Here is a 16486-nt window from a genome sequence, read left to right on the forward strand (position 1 = left end):
TATGAAAGGAGAAAAAAAAAACATGTTAATGTTATAAAATAAAAAAACAAAAGACCTTGAAAGTGCTTAGGAGGACTTGACATATGTATGCCTCAGCTGCTTGGTTTTAGTTCTGTAAAATGAACAGGCATTTTACCTCTTTCAAAAAATAGGAATTAATAAAAGACTGACGTAAATGCTTTGAAAAATAGCCCTGTGTGTTTTATTGGTTGTAAGTGTTAAGTAGTCCTCTAGTCTGAACATATCAGTGAAATATGATTGCATTTGTTTGGGCATTTTAAAGACAGTTTTATAAAATCTATAGTACTTATTCTATCAGCTCTAGCATACAAATGAATAACTGCAGCCATAAAACTGTATGATGGAAACTTGTACTGGGGCTGCAGGTGTGGAAACTTGAGCCGGGAATATTTGTGTAAGTCTATGTAACATTTAACTATTTTTACAGTTAAAAAGGATGATTGTGAATAACAAGGAACGGGGGAAAAAATGAAGGAAATAAAAAGAAACATCAAGGACAACAAAACGCTGCAGTGAAAATACTTAGGCACCTCAAACAGGTTTAAAATTAGAATCTATTAAGAACAACAACCATTAAGTATAATTGCTCCCAATTTTAGTTGTGATTTTAATTGGATGACAATTACACTACGAAAGCTTAATGGTACACTGGGGGGTTTGCGAATTGCTGTCGACAGGGAAAGGCAGTTCCTGTTTGGACTGTTTTGTGAAGGAGAGGGAGCTAAGGGGAGTTAGTCATACAGCAGTCAGCCCCGGCTGTGAATGAGTGTGTTTCTTGTCCCGTGTTTGTTAGACAGTATGACAGAGGAGGTAGCCAGAGCGCAGGGCAGACTTTGTGAAAACACAGGGGCCGAGCGGTTTGGTGATTTGCACAATACAAAATTTATCAATACCAACAACCTGAAGCAGCTGCACAGTCACCATGAAATAACAATACTATAAATGGAATCCTGATGATACCTACTGCACACAGGCAGAATCCATTCTAATCTCCTGGGCAGCTCAAATAATGAGCTTCTACACTGAAAAACATACCAGCCATAATTACTAGAAATTATTAGCAATTATAGGGATGTCTTCTGCAAACAAAAATCTACAGGTGTCTTTGGAAGCACAATATTGTGCGAGTATCTCTTATCTTGACCCACTTACATATAGGACTTCTACATTCTGTCACACTGTACATCATTGTTACACTGCAGGCCACACTGATTACACCAACACACGGGATGTTTCTCTCCCAATTAACCAGGAAATTATAAATATCACCAGGTTTACTACCTCTCCCATGCAGCTACCCTGCTTGGTTGAAACATTTTAAAGCACTTTTCTCCTTGAACTCAGATCAAGATTAAAATGGCTTAAAATGTTACCTTCAGCCAGTTGCTTACGTTTCTAGTTTTTTAAAATTTTTTTATAGAAGGCATGTAGAAGGTTGTACAGCCTGGCAGTGGAAGTTGGTCAAGGTGTCCTCTCTGACCTCCTCGTCCCTATGTTTAGCTGCCTGTGTTCCTGTGCTCCTGAGGCTGTCTGGCACTGCACACCATCACCTCCTGGGATCCCAGATTAAAGGGTCAGATCGCTCAAGGACAGTCAGCACACAGCTCAGCCTGCTGAACCGCGCTTTACAAAGAGCACAACCTGCATCTTCTGTGCAATCCTGGACCAGTGTGAAACCAATATGGTAAAGACATCTACAAATGTTCAGTTTATGGCTAAGTCTGTTCTGAACACATTTTCAATGTATAGTGGTGTTAGCACCTACAATATCACTACCCCAACTAGCACGCATTGCAATCAGAGAAAACGCATAGTTCCCATTTCAACTACTGTTAATTTGTCCAAACCAAAGTCTCTGTTCTTGCAGTTTCTGCTCCCCTACACCACTGTGATATGCAACTATGGTGCAGGTAGTGAAAGTGCTGTTTGTCAGCTTGACTTCAGCATGTTAGTTTACCTTTAATTGCATCTGAATTACTGACACTTATTCTAATGTGTTAATGATTATTGTGTGATCGTTGGGATGAGTCACTTAACCCCTCTGCGCTGCACTGGGATATTCCGGGGAAATCATTTTTTATTAACTTTCTTAATCACTTTGAATGACATAATTAACCCATAATTTAAAACTGTGATGACTGGTTTCACATACTGTTAAGGCAACATGAGGTAGTCCCCAATGAGTGTTTATCAGGGCCAGCCAAAAGTCATAAAACCTGTGGTTATATAGTATTAAAATAAATCAACAACTAACCAACCCTTTGACTAAACTGTTTTGAAAGGTTTTATTGCCTTATCTGTCCATATTCCTAAAGATTTTATGAATACAATCTTAATCTAGCAATGGAATAGCGAGAGAGCCCCCACCACAGAAATGTACATTCCCAGGGCCAGCTTCACTGATAGTTTAGCTAGTACTAATGAAGGAAAATGATCAGCAGCAAAAACACAAGAAAAAATAAGAAAGACAAGGGCTCGTTACAGAAGAAATGAAATGTCCTCTTGTGACCCCAAACATTTCTCTTCATTGTTTTCATTCCTCTTTGATTGACAGTTGAGGCCCAAACAAATCAATTTTTAGGAAACAGCAATACCAATGGAAAACAATTTACATTAATTATAAATTAATTAGACTGTACACACAGTCCCAAAGGAATGTATACATTTTTTTTTACATAATCCTTTCATGCATGAAATATTGAAAATAGCTGAAAAAATAGTTTTGGACACATAGAGCATGATTTTCAAAAGGGGCAAAATAAGCACTAGGTCTCAAAATGATTTTTAAAGCCTGATTACTCTAACAACATCACTTGATTTATATTTCTAAAGCTCAACAAGTGAATAAACGACTCCTTTCTTCTAAGTCATATACTTAGTGACCAAAATTAGCTTTTAGAAATCACTTTGCGACCTAGTTATTAATTGGCCCCTCTTGAAAATCATGTTGATAATATATTTTTCATTAAACATTTTTTAAATTTGTTTCCATTGCTTTATACAGGGAAAAATGGCATCGTCATATGAAGTCGTCATGCGTCTGCATCTTCCATATGAAGACCACAAGAGAGTTTGTTTAATCCGTCCCGATATGAGGTCACCATGCGTGAAAGGGTTACATTAAAGAGAGTTTGTTTAATCCGTCCCAATATGAGGTCACCATGCGTGAAAGGGTTACATTAAAACCGGCCTCGAGGGAAGTATTAAGGTTTGTGAAATGTCTCTGGGGTGTCCTGCATTACTTCACCCACTCTCTTACCCTGCAAACAGCAACTCAATAAACCCTTGATGCCATCAGTTAACCAGCTAGAACTATCACCAGGGCTTGCACTTGAGTATTGCAGCAGATGGGGTCTTTGTGTCTTCTGGCTCAGCATTAAGGAACAGGTCATTGATACTTACCCTTAGAACTGTTAATAAGAGTACAAATCACGGGGCATCGCTGTGTGTTGAGCATGTTAAGCATTCCATTCATTGAGTGTAATTAGGTTTTCCGCAGAGCATTTTTTTAAATCAATTATTTAAAAGATGTGCCGTTCATGACATATTTTTCTATGTGAAACCCTGAGCTGGTAACCAGCAAAAGTTGGGAACTGGAAACACATTTAATGGTTTGTTTTCTGGGTGCCAGGCTGGTATAAAATAACTCAACACAGGTGTACAGCAATTATACACTAGAATAAATTGCCTTCCGAATGTTACACAGGGCTTTAAAATGACTATTTTTATTTAAACCAGCACAGCCAGCTGAACCAGCAAGCTCATTTAAAAACCAATATGACTGCCAGCTCTGGCAAGTATAGCCCAGTGCTGGTCATTGCTGGGATTTCCATTAGGTTGAATGTGTCTCTTTTTTTCAGTACATTAATAATTCAGGCATTCAGTCTTGCCTACTGGGCACTGCAGCTGAATACAGTAAGTGAAAATGACCTTCAAACTATTTAGCTGGGTTTTGACTTTTTTATTTTCAGCAAGCCAAAAAAGAGTCCGCGAAGGACAGAATAGGACCTGACGTGAAGTTAACCTGACAATATCAGTCTTTCTGAACCATATTAGCACGGTCCCAGGAGGAGACTTGCTGCAGTCCTTATTTACAGCAAACGCAAGAATAAATCTAATCTGACTGCCATTTAGTTCTCATTGCGAGTTTCAGATTGTAAAACTTGACAGCACAGTTTTAATCACATGGGTGTTGTTCTCCAGAGAAGCTGCTGCAGTAGCAGCAATCTTTGCAAATCTCTTTACCCCGGGAGCATGTTCAATTTCTCCACACACTTCAGTTCATGAGACGGCTGCAGTCCTGTTCTCCAGCACGGCTCAATGAAAATTGATTTCTCTCTGCAGACGTAAATTGATTTGAATTGATTCCACTAACAACCCCCTGCGACCTTTTTTTACGGAACACTCTGCAGACACTAACACTCAATCTGTTTTCAAATGAATAATATGAACTATTTTGCTTCGGTAGGCACAATCCAACCAATATAAATCAATGGGGGGTGCTTCACTCACAGCTTTCTAAAAGCTCGAGCCAATCTCTCCCTTTTTCATAGTTGGTCAATTATCGATCTCACATTAGTGAAAGGATCTATAGTGCACTTGGGTACATTGTGACCTGCTCACAGAATGCAAAGTCAGTCTACGGATTGAAATATAACACGGTTCTGATTCCAAATTCCGAGCTCCAGTTGTTCAGAGTGTAAGTCAAAAGAAACAAACAAAATGTAACAATCAATGCTATTGCACATTTAATTGTAGCAGGAATGTAGCAGCGGCAGGGGTGGTGCTTTTTGGTTCATTTCTTAAATACCCAATGAAAAAACAAGTTCTTCCACAGAAGTGAGATGGCACAGTGGGCTATTTCACTAACATGCTATGCTGTTCCTCCTTGGAAGACTGGGTACAAATCTAGCTGATTTTTATTTTTTGTATTTTCAAGGACTTGGTTAATTTATCTTATTGTCATTGAAAAAGCAATTTTCCATGGAAGTGAGATGGCACAATGGGCTAATACACTGATTGGGGCTTTCAAATGCAGCTGATTGATTCTTCATTTTCAAAGAATTTGTTAATTTCCTATATATTCAATGAAAAAACCAAGTGAGATGGCACAGTGAGCTAATTCTCTAACATGCTGTGTTGCTGTCCTTCAAGTACTGGGTTCAAATCTAGTTGACTCCTTCCTTTATTTTCAAAGAATTGTTGATTGACAATTTAGTCAGTGTGAAACACAGATTTCTTGGATTTGAACTGCTGTCTTCAGAAAGAGAAGACTATGGGATTAGCCCACTGCACCACCAGAGTTTTACAATGAAAACTGAGTTTCACACTGACTATAAGGTCAATTAACCATTTTGAAAATAAAGGGAGGAACCAGCTGGCTTTGAACCCAGTACCACAAGGAGGTCCAGCACAGCATGCTAACAAATTATCCCACGGTGCCATCTCATGTCCATGGAAGATTTATCTTGTCATTGATTATAAGGTAAATTAACCGAGTCTTTGAAAATAAAGGAACGAACGGGTGAAAGGGAGAGCCACCAAACACGCTCAAAATTGGTAGTTTTAAACTATCACATGAGCGATTGTCTGCTAAATTCACAATGCCAATAAACAGCTTCAAAAGGTTAAAATCCTCCCCAACTAGAATCAGTTATTTCTAGTTGATTTAAATATGCCCTTGCTACGTGTTATGGTGGGACCCAACCCAACCTTAAATGGAATGAATATTAAAAGGGAGAGGATTTGGAAAATGTATTCGATATACAATGCTGACATTAAATATTAACACAGAGAGCTGGTGGTGGTCCTGTTGATATTCTATTCTGTGTCTAACCATGAAAATGTAATTCTAAGCTACTTACCCTTTAATAGCTTACATTGACAGTTTATATAACACAACGATTTCAAATGGAGATTAGTAAATCCGGTCCAATGATTGCTACATGCTGCATTTACATACATTTCTGTTTTAAGTAAGAGTGATGATGGTGAAGGCAGCAGGATGGCGTTTGGAAGCCAATTATTATTCCTCTACCATGAAGTCAACAGGGACACAGGATCAGTTTGAAGAATGAGAGAGAAGAAGAAAATCTTTTTTTATTATTTTCAAATAATCCCTGACTAGTGCTAAATGTTTCTATGTGTCATTGTTTCTGTGCATACATAAAAAATAAACCTAAAGAACTGCGGCCCCTGTGCAGAGCAGACGAGTTGCTTTCCTATCAAACAGGTCTTTTTTCTGTTCACGCTACACTTTGGTCGTCACCTGAACAACGAAGGGGGTAGAGTAAGCCCCCACAGGAAATCGACAATGAAGACCAACTCTTTTTCTGCGCTGTCATGCATCTTTTAATCCACCTGATTGGCATCCTGACTCTATTAATTGGCTTCTCGACGGTCTATTTATATTCAGCTTCAATTAGACTACAAGTATGTTCAATGCTGTTTAATGCACATGTAAGTATCTTAGAGGACGTTAGCAGAACAACAAACTGTTAGTATTGCAGTTCAGATTGGTTCTGGGGGGTTTCTGAATGTTAAAGGTTTGCTCAGAAAAGTCTTTGTCTAGCTGCAGGACTGCCTAAAGTCCGGAGACAGTGCCGTCACATTGCGAAGTCCTCAAACCGCTTGTGTAGTTGAGTTAACACGCAGGTGACCTCTGTTTGGCGCTGCGTTTTGAAGATGAATGAAGTGAAGCTCAGGGCTCATACATGAGTTACAACTGCATTCCTGCGGACACAACATTAGCGACTTCATCCAAAGTAGTTCAAGAAGTGGGTGAGTGTTTCACAGCACAGCACAGCAAGCAGTAAGAAGCTCGTTAGGAACTCAGTTGCCCTTATTTAGGATAACTGCCCTAGAAAAGAACTTCAGACTACACACAGGAATACAGAAAGTAGCTATGCTTTCACGGGCGCATACACTAAGGGCTTATGTGACCTATCAACAGGACCTGTATGGAAAAACAGCATACTGTAGTGTGCAATATAGGTCCTGCTTTAGGGGGGTTAGCCTGTCCACAGTAATACACAAACAGATTTTTTTTTGTGTTTTTTTTTTAATGTTCCTCCTAGTTATGCATGTGTCACATCATAAAACTAATAATGTAGGACACAAGATAAACTGCCACTTTTACAATTTAAAAGACACAAGTTTAAACACAGTTCTCTAGTCTGTGTATTGTCTTTGATCTTACTGGTTTTTTTTTGTATCACAGATTGACCCATATATCTTTTTATTAGGGAAACTGATGTACTTTTAGCCATTGCTATAGATTGTGATGACTCAGCATCACAAAACTACAGCACAGTTTAGTGTTTAATCACCAGTGTCTGGTCTGGTCATGTGATCTTTCTATGACCTGAATTAAATCAATGTAAAAGTTCAATGATAGGCATCAATATCGGATTTAATTCAGGACGACTGTTAAATATTGCTTGAAAGACAACAGTGTGGCACCTCTGGATTGACAGTACCTAGCTGCTTAGCCACTACAAGTGTACCAACTCAGCACAACTGCAACGAGCACATGATTAGTAAAATGAAGTAGTTTATACAGTACCTAACAGTAGCACTAGCAAACACCATCCAAATTCAAACTCCTTGGATATTACTGAATGGCCGCTGATGCACTAATGAACTGGTTCAAATAAATGAAGCACTACTTGGTTTAGACTGTCAGACGACCTTTCTTGTCTCGTAGCTCGGTTTTTACCACTCGAGTGCTCTAACTGCCATCACTTGGTATGTGAAATGCTTTGCCGAGATATAAAAATCCTCATGTTAACGTATTAAATCACTGCATTGGGAAGTTTATTTCAGGGCACGTCATTGGCATTCTGCAGTCAAGGAGAGCTCCCTTGTTGGCTGTTCTATTTTACAGAGCGGCAGCCTGGAAGACTGATTTTGGGGCTCCCTGGAGCACCACAGACACTGTATCCCTAATAACAGCAGCGCCAACACCCCCTGCTGCTGCACTCACTCTTTGAGCTGCAGTTTTCAACACGTAATATACAAGGGCTTTGGAACAAAAGGGGAAACACATCAGGAAGATTTTAAAAGAATCCCGTCCAAGACCCTTTTAATCGCTATGAATTAAAATGGTTAGCATCGATGGAGAGTTCTCTTTCCAAAACTTTACTGGTAGCTGACAGATTGCAATACAAGGCATATATTATTTAAAAGAAGAAAAAAATAAGAAGTGGGAAAAGAACTGTAAGCATGCGCTTTTAATTATTTAGATGTTTAACTGCTGTGCCTCTGGGCATCTCTTTTCAGAGATAGCACACCAATTGTTTCGGCTCTGTGTGTTTGAAAATTAAAAATGGCAGAAGTTTGCAAACCCACTAATGGTTGTGAATTCCCTAAAGCTTTCTACAGATGGTTATTTTTCAAGATAAACCAATAGCATTCAGTCTAACAAGACCTCAAGCTAAAAAGAACAGATCTCCACTGAATTTAACAAAAGATTTTTCACAACTGGTGCCAATCTGAGTGCTGCATTTGTGCTCTTTTAGGCCAGTATTGAAACAGATTAGAACTACAAAGGACCTCACTCTGACGTTACACACACACACACACACATTTATATATATATATATATATATATATATATATATATATATATATATATATATATATATATATATATATAAAATAGAAATATAGCTCGCTAGCTAACGAGATAACTAGATAGATTTATGTCTTTAGGAGTATATAACAACTCATTGATTGTATCATTAAATGAAATGATTTTGAACATTTGGGATTTTACTAATTACTAATTGATTATTTGATCTGCTGTAGTTAATTTTCCGATAACAGCCTGTTTTCTCTTACAGCAATAACACCATATTTTTCCATGTAAAAAGATTCTGTTTCCACTGACCAACAACAAATATGTTTGCAACACAGACAGCGCTTCCTCCACAGATGCTGGAATTGTAGTGGTTACAAGTACTTCTGAGATTTTTGCAGCAGCTCAAAACTGATCACTGTAAACCTGTTAAGGACAAACAAGTCTGTTAAAACCTTGGTACTGTGCTTTGGTTTACATGACACATTCTACACAGCCGTTCCGATGGAGAGAAGCGCTGGTTCAGACTATATAGTGTCCGACGTAACCCTTCTGTGCAGTTTAAGCTTCTGCATGTTTTCATTGAAGTACCTTTTTTACGTGTTCCTATGGTGTTTCTAATCATTAGTTCTGTTGCTCCCATCTTGAGTTATAATTGTCTCTCAAGAGCAAAACCAGCTAACCAGATTTTGAGAATTTCAGAAGTAACTCACAATAGTAAGGGACATATAAAAAGGCACTTGAAGCTGGTTGCATGTTGTTTGCGCTTTATCGTAAAGGAATTATCAATGTTTTTAATGTTACAGTTGGTGGCCTGAACTTGGTATAGTACGTATGTACATCTATAAGGGAAATTTTCAGCATTATGCTACAGCAAAGAGGCAAAATCCTTTCTTGCAGAAGGCTACAGTTTAAGATTTTTTTTTTTATATACCATTGAACCTAACTAATGTTAATCATGAAGTGAACGGACTAGCATTAAATAGGACCCCAAGTCCTTTGTCGCACTGCAAGCTGCTGGTTTAAGATTTGCCCTTGAGATTATTTCTGGCAGGTCTCTGGGAACATTGTCTCAATTAGGAAAAAATAATTGATTTTTAAACCATGTCACATGCGTGTATAATTTAATGCAGAAATGTAGAAAGATGGAATGTCAAAACGACAAGAACGCTTGTCCTTGGGAGGGTTTTAAACATGCCGTCTCTTCCTGTTACAGAGTGTGCAGTCCACTGTGGAAAGGATTACAGCCCATTGGATTCTGGATTAACCTCCATCACGCTGCATTCAGACTTATATACATACATAGAAACAATCATGCCATGTACAGATAATGCATTAGACTTGCATACATACAAACACACCATGTATAGAGAATGCATTATACTTACATACAAACACACCATGTATAGAGAATGCATTATACTTACATACAAACACACCATGTATACAGAATGCATTATACTTACATACAAACACACCATGTATAGAGAATGCATTATACTTACATACAAACACACCATGTATAGAGAATGCATTATACTTACATACAAACACACCATGTATAGAGAATGCATTATACTTGCATACATACAAACACACCATGTATAGATATACTTATACTTAGGGCTTCTGCTTTTCAGTTTTATTCATTTCATTTTTCAGTGTTTATTTTGAGCTATTTGAGTTTTATGTAAACCACTTTTTATATACTGTATGAAATTATTGTTTTCAGTTACTTTCCAAAATTCTTGAACAATCCTCTGCTCTAGTAATTAAATCTCACCCGCGTGTTACAATCCTCCAATACAAATGTAGGAATGCTGTCACTCAGTAGTTGGGGTGGGTTTAAAGTATTCAGAACGAATCAACGCGAGACACAAGTCAGGGAGGTTACTGTATTTTATTTTATTTTTCAACAGGACAAGTCAACGAATTGAGTAACCATTTCCAGTGTTTATTGGATATGCACCGATTTCATTTATTTATTTATTTATTTATTTAAATCAGGGGTGTTTTATCAGTTAAAACCGAAACCCAGAAGCTCTAATTATACTGTACCTGGACACTTCTAGAAATGCATGGCTGGTAACAACATTGACTTAGAAGCTGCGTTTGTTCTTTCCAACGGCTCTGAATCTATATATTATACATTTACATTGAAACAATTGCATGAACCCACTGTGTTAGCTCCCCTCAAATAAATACTTAGAAAAAGCAACATGAGCCTGTTGGGATACTGGTTACATTAAGCAGCAAGATTTATAAATCAGGGAGTTCACAATAGGACAGACATTGCTGCTGGCACTGCATTCAACATTATAAAGCAAGTTCAATTTCCCCCAATCACTGTCATTCCTAATCTTAACGCATGCTTATATAAAAAAAGAAAACAGTACCAATTTGCATTGCACAGCTCGAATCATTCAGCTGGTCAATTAAACACTTTTCAAATGTCCATGAAACAATGCATCTTCCCAGAGCACAAAGAATGACGCACACAACAGTTATTTACGACCCACTGAGAAAACTATCATTTATTTAGGAAAAAAAAAAAAAAAAAGTACACTGGTAGAATACAGCAGATAAAAATTGCAAAAAAGTAATTCTGAAACTTTGACTAAATGTTGGCAATACAAATCTCCTGCGGTTATACAAGCCACACTTATATTTGTGTCATCAAGTTATTCAACTTTTATACAATTCATTTAAAAACATTGTGAGGAAAACACACACACGCACACAAAAAAAAAAAAAATTGCAAGGAACATTTGAAATGAAACTAACAAATAATCTGATTTTAATTACAGGGAACCATTTTATTACTGTATACATAATATACAAATATACCATTTTCAATGTTTGAAACAGAGCTACTGCTAAGTATACATGGATTCAAAGAAAAATAAATAAAATGGAGCCCAAAATGAGATAAATGCCAAAAGAAGAAGTATATTTGTAATGGGGAAACACTGACAAAAACCCAAATGCTTTTCCATTTGGACATCCTGTAGGAACAGTCTGAACTCAATTACACGGTCCTGTTTGCAGCACATTGTGCTCAGAGTAAAGGGAAGCAGACTTTCAGCTGTTTACTGAAAATACACAGGAACGTAACGAAAAAGATCAGGTTAAAAAGACACCAACACACCGTTTTTATTTTTTGGGCAAAACAACAAAGAATATTTGTGCAGGCAGTAAATAAACACGTTATACTTTAGCTGGGTCCTCTGTTTTCACGGTGATCCATACAAAAAGGAAAAACAATAAAAGCCTAACTCCATAGCATCCAGATGCATTTTAGTAAAATCAGGTCTGAAATCGGGGACTGTGGCAGCCAGCGGCAAATTTCATCTGAAACAATAATGAGCACATGTCAAACAATACATGCACATACAGACACGCCTCCTGTGCCCTGCTGGTCCCAGTTGAAAGCTCAGGATAGGTATTACAGTGATCTGCATGGCAGATTATAAAGTGCTGCCTGACTCTACTTGCGCCTGCTGTTTTAAAGGGGTATTGGGGGGTTCCACTACAAGGGCAAGCGTCACATCTGTTGTTTTCTCAACTGTTTCCTACAGAGGGGTTTTAGTTTATCCCTCCGTTTCAAAACCATGCATCTTTCATTCAGGAATACCTTTTAACCCATTAAGTACCAAATACATCTCTCTGGAAAAATAAATACATCAGAATGCAAGCTGTATGTATGTAATCTGACACATTACATTTATATTACAAAGTAGCGTACTGTCTTAAATGGGTTAGTCACATGTATGGCACAGGTTACTGTGTTTGTTCACATAGGTTTTATTGTATTTAATACATCATGATTTATTAAATATAACACAGTATCAAGCCCAAAAGTGAAACGTTTGGAGAATAAATCACTTTTTTAAAGTTGGTGAAAGATGCATGTTTATGTTCTTCATTTGAAAATATGGTCAACTATTACTTTAGTAAAATTATTCACACAGAGAAACACATAGAGAGTGCATCACTTAGAGGCAGCAACTTGGCAAGTTTTCAATTTACCAACCATAATTACAGTGCATGTTCTTCAGCATCACTGGAGATAACATTGTATAATGCTATTCAGAAAACTGTTCATCTGAAATGATTACTGGAACAATTTTTTTTTGTCTTTTTATATATACATAAATAAAGGCTTTCAGTTGATGAACTACAATTTGTAGGCAGTTAAAATTAGCTGTAAAAATTATCTTAAGTATATGATTGACTGCATACCACAAACTCTATGCAAGCATTCAAAGTTATACCATTACTTCAGAGTTGCTTGGACTGTTGTGGCTTAAACATAATTAGTTATTCTTTTCAACTCGGCTGTAGTTGAGTCTACAGATGTTATCTCTAGCCACAGATTTAGTAACATTTTCTAATAAATTATGTTAACACACCACTTGCAACAACTGCAATCCAATTTAAAACAGGGTCCTCTTGGTAGAAAATGAGACTGCAAAAGACCACTGACTAATGTGGAATTGTGAAACTACAGGTTTGTGAACCAGAGAAAACAGATATAAACACACATAGGGCGTGTGTTCCTGTTTTAACCCCGTAGTCTTAAGATCTGTGAAAATGAAGGTGTCTCGTTTCGTTTCTCATCCCCCAGTTAAAACGTACAGATATAGAAAATGTTATAATGAATTGTGGATAGAAAATAAGCCAGTCACGTACTGTTGTTTTCATAAAACAATAAATATTTGATTGAAATGCACAGTAGGAGAGGAATGTGTCTCTGCATGAACCTAGAACTTATTGTTAATGAAAAAAAGTCATGCAACTCCAACTCTCCCTTCAAGGCTGTGCATATGTCATCTGACACGTTGATTAAGTGTTGCAAAATAAGAATATGTTTTTAACAGCAAGTTCTGAAATGATTCCTCACCTTGGCTGCATCAACATACATTATCTATGCTTGTCCGATGATTTATGGGTACCATTGTTAAGGGAAATGTTTTGTTTAAACTTCAGATGTCTAAAACTGCCTAACTTTGAGAACACCACACAAACCCATTCATTCTTCAAGTGTAAACATGTTTCATAAAATGTTCCAGACAAGAAATAGCATTTTTAATTTGTATGAAGACTAAAAACAGTAAAAAAATAAATACAAAAATAAAAAAACAGTAAAAACAGCACTAGTTTGTGGGGTATATATACTAATATAAAAGATACACAAAAAAAAACTAAAAAAAGATATGCAAACTGCTGCAAAGCTCAAGTAATACAGCCAGCTGTGGAGCTAACAGAATATGGTGCTAATGCGATAATACACTAGCAGCATTCTTCCTTGGAGTGCTACAGCAGATTGGTTTTGTTTACTTGAAAATCAAATGAAATATTTTTGTTTTTCCTATAGAAGTGGCTAATTGTAATAGCATCTGATAGGACGGTCTCTGCAGGTACAGGGGGTCCCAGCCGTCCAAACTCCACACATCAATTTGCCATGTGATCACCACGGGCACCAGCACAGCTCTGGCATTGCTTCTGCGCACTGGAAATGAGTGTCAAGGAGTGCCTCTATCTGCACACATGCTTAACTCACAGCGCTCTGGAGAGCCCCTGTTTGCAGCAGTGCAGTTTGACTGAAATGGAAGCATGTCTTTGAGTCTGAACAGATCTACATCTCAAAAACAGATTTAAACAGTAAAGGATATTGTTTTTTGTCTTCCTTCGCTCCAGTGCTTTCCCTCTTCTCTTTCTTTTCAGCTTTTTCTTTATCGTGTCGCGACTCCTAGAGAAGGGGAAACAGGCAGAGTGACTTCAGTGATACAAGGCACATTCATAGCCTTCTAGTCTTTGTTATACAGGGAACATGCAACAGGGTTTGAGATCGGCAATGTCCTGTTTTATCTAAAGAGCAACAGACAAAGAAATACCCGCAGTTACTTCTTTCAGATAATGAAGTTGACTGCAAAAGCTACACAGACTTGTACTTTATTTAAAAGAATTGTATTCTATTAAACTGTTCGTGCCAATGTTTTTTTTTCTCTTTGCATAACATGCAGATATGTATTCTTTATCATCATATAAAACAACTCCATAAAAGAAACCTAAAGTACCACAAAATAAAATAAAGCATGTCTAAAGGGCAGGTTTTAAATAAATACCTTTTTGCCTCCAGATGAACCCTTCTCCGGTTTGGCTGAATCACTTTTCTCTTTGCTAGATGATTTTGAGCTTTTGCTTTTTTCCTTCTCGTTGGGTTGTGGGGAATTGGACGGGCTTTCGCTCTTGCTGTGCTTTGAGGAGCCTGCAACATTCAACACCACCGCTTGTAGTTAGAAAGAGAACCGAGCGAAACACTAGAGGGCTCACCGATGAACTGAAAACAGAGATGCAGCCGGTTCGGAAAGTGATGAGAAGCATCGTTTACACCCTTTCATTACTTACTTGTTCCATTTTCATCTTTCCGGCGTTTTAATTCTTGAGCCACTTCACGGTCACTGTTTGAATGATCCTTCAATTAAAAGAACATTTAAAATTCAGCAAATGACACGTTTACCCCAGCCATACATCTACTGAACTTAATGCAACACCCCACTATTATCTACATCAACCAGTTTCTACTGAACTTAATGCAACACCCCACTATCACCTACATCAACCAGTTTCTACTGAACTTAATGCAACACCCCACTATCAACATACATCAACCAGGATTCTAAATGTACCATTTTTTTCAATGCATGAATGGGAAATTAATTTATCAATGGCCAACAGTAAAATAAGAGAACTGGTAAATCAATCAATCTCACTCCTCGTTCTACATTATATAGGAGAACATTACACTAATTTTCTTGCTGCAGTTACAGTGGATTTACCTATATATTAAGCACCAGATACAAACCCTAGCTGGTCTTATGGTAGTTGTTGGTTGATTTGTAGATTATTTAGTCTCATAACAGTCTGTAACATAGTGGAAATTCAATGTAGCTGATGGTACCAGAGAAAACACTGAACATGCCTACTGAAGACGTGAGGGTTACTTCGTGCTTGTGAGAATCAGCTGGCTGTTGATGCACTCTACCATCTTAAATACAGACCAGTGGGGGTCTCGGGTAGAGGGTGGTGTGCTACTTACTCGTTTCCGCTCCTTCTTTTCTCTTTCTCTCGATCGATCCCTGGATTTCTCCATATCTTTCTTATCCACCTCCCTCTCTTTGCTCTTGGATAGTGTGGCTGTGCTGTGGTTGGTGTAGTGCTGGTGAAATTAAGGGACATGCACTTTATAATTGGGGTTACCGGTATGGTAAACTTAAAAGGATTAAACACTTATTCCTGGTGTCAAATGATTACACCTTTCCCAGCATAAGAACCCAGTCCAACACAAAAGGCGCCGAAGAAGAATTGTTTTTGTTGGAAATGTTTGATTTTAACATGAATGGGTATTTATATTATCTACAGTATAACATTTCAATCAGTTTAAAGCTACACATATCCACTGAACTTTCAAAGCAATGCATCACACAATTGCGGCACTACTTCTTACTCCACTTTTACAAAATACAGTATTAACTTGTGCCTTATTTTATTCCTCTGCAATAGAAAAAGTATGTACACTGGGGAAAAACACTGGATCTCATTATACCATGCAGTGCTGAGCAGAGGGTTAGCTGCACACTTAATGCTTAATGCAAGCCTATATATATTACTGCACATTTATTTCCTTTGGCCTAATTAGGCCTATAAAAGATTCTGAATATTCCTTTTTTACTTGCAAAGTTATGTAAAGCTGCAGGCTCCTCTGTGTTCAAATAATCTCTAGCCAGCGAGGGCCTTTTATTTATTTTGATTGTATTTGATTTTACTTGGCTCTATCAGAATCATGGTGTAACCAAAACTAAGCTATATAAATACCTGATTAAC

The 16486-nt window shown here is 37.6% G+C and overlaps 1 protein-coding gene across 4 annotated transcripts in view; it reads right to left on the reverse strand.

The window, feature by feature from the left end:
• Positions 1-11118: 11118 nt before the first annotated feature.
• Positions 11119-16486, reverse strand: part of LOC117411978 (THO complex subunit 2-like) — a 40023-nt gene continuing 34655 nt past the window's right edge. For all 4 annotated transcript variants that reach the window (XM_034019883.3, XM_034019882.3, XM_034019881.3 and 1 more), the window contains 6 exons: positions 15702-15821; positions 15011-15077; positions 14728-14870; positions 14275-14351; positions 13503-13550; positions 11119-11950 (listed from right to left, as the gene is read on the reverse strand). In XM_034019883.3, coding sequence (XP_033875774.2) covers positions 13523-13550; positions 14275-14351; positions 14728-14870; positions 15011-15077; positions 15702-15821 — 435 coding nt within the window. In that variant the 3' untranslated portion in view covers positions 11119-11950; positions 13503-13522. The remainder of the gene's footprint in view (positions 11951-13502; positions 13551-14274; positions 14352-14727; positions 14871-15010; positions 15078-15701; positions 15822-16486) is intronic.

The sequence above is a fragment of the Acipenser ruthenus genome, chromosome 16 (assembly GCF_902713425.1).
Source record: "Acipenser ruthenus chromosome 16, fAciRut3.2 maternal haplotype, whole genome shotgun sequence".
NCBI classification, from domain to species: Eukaryota; Metazoa; Chordata; class Actinopteri; order Acipenseriformes; family Acipenseridae; genus Acipenser; species Acipenser ruthenus.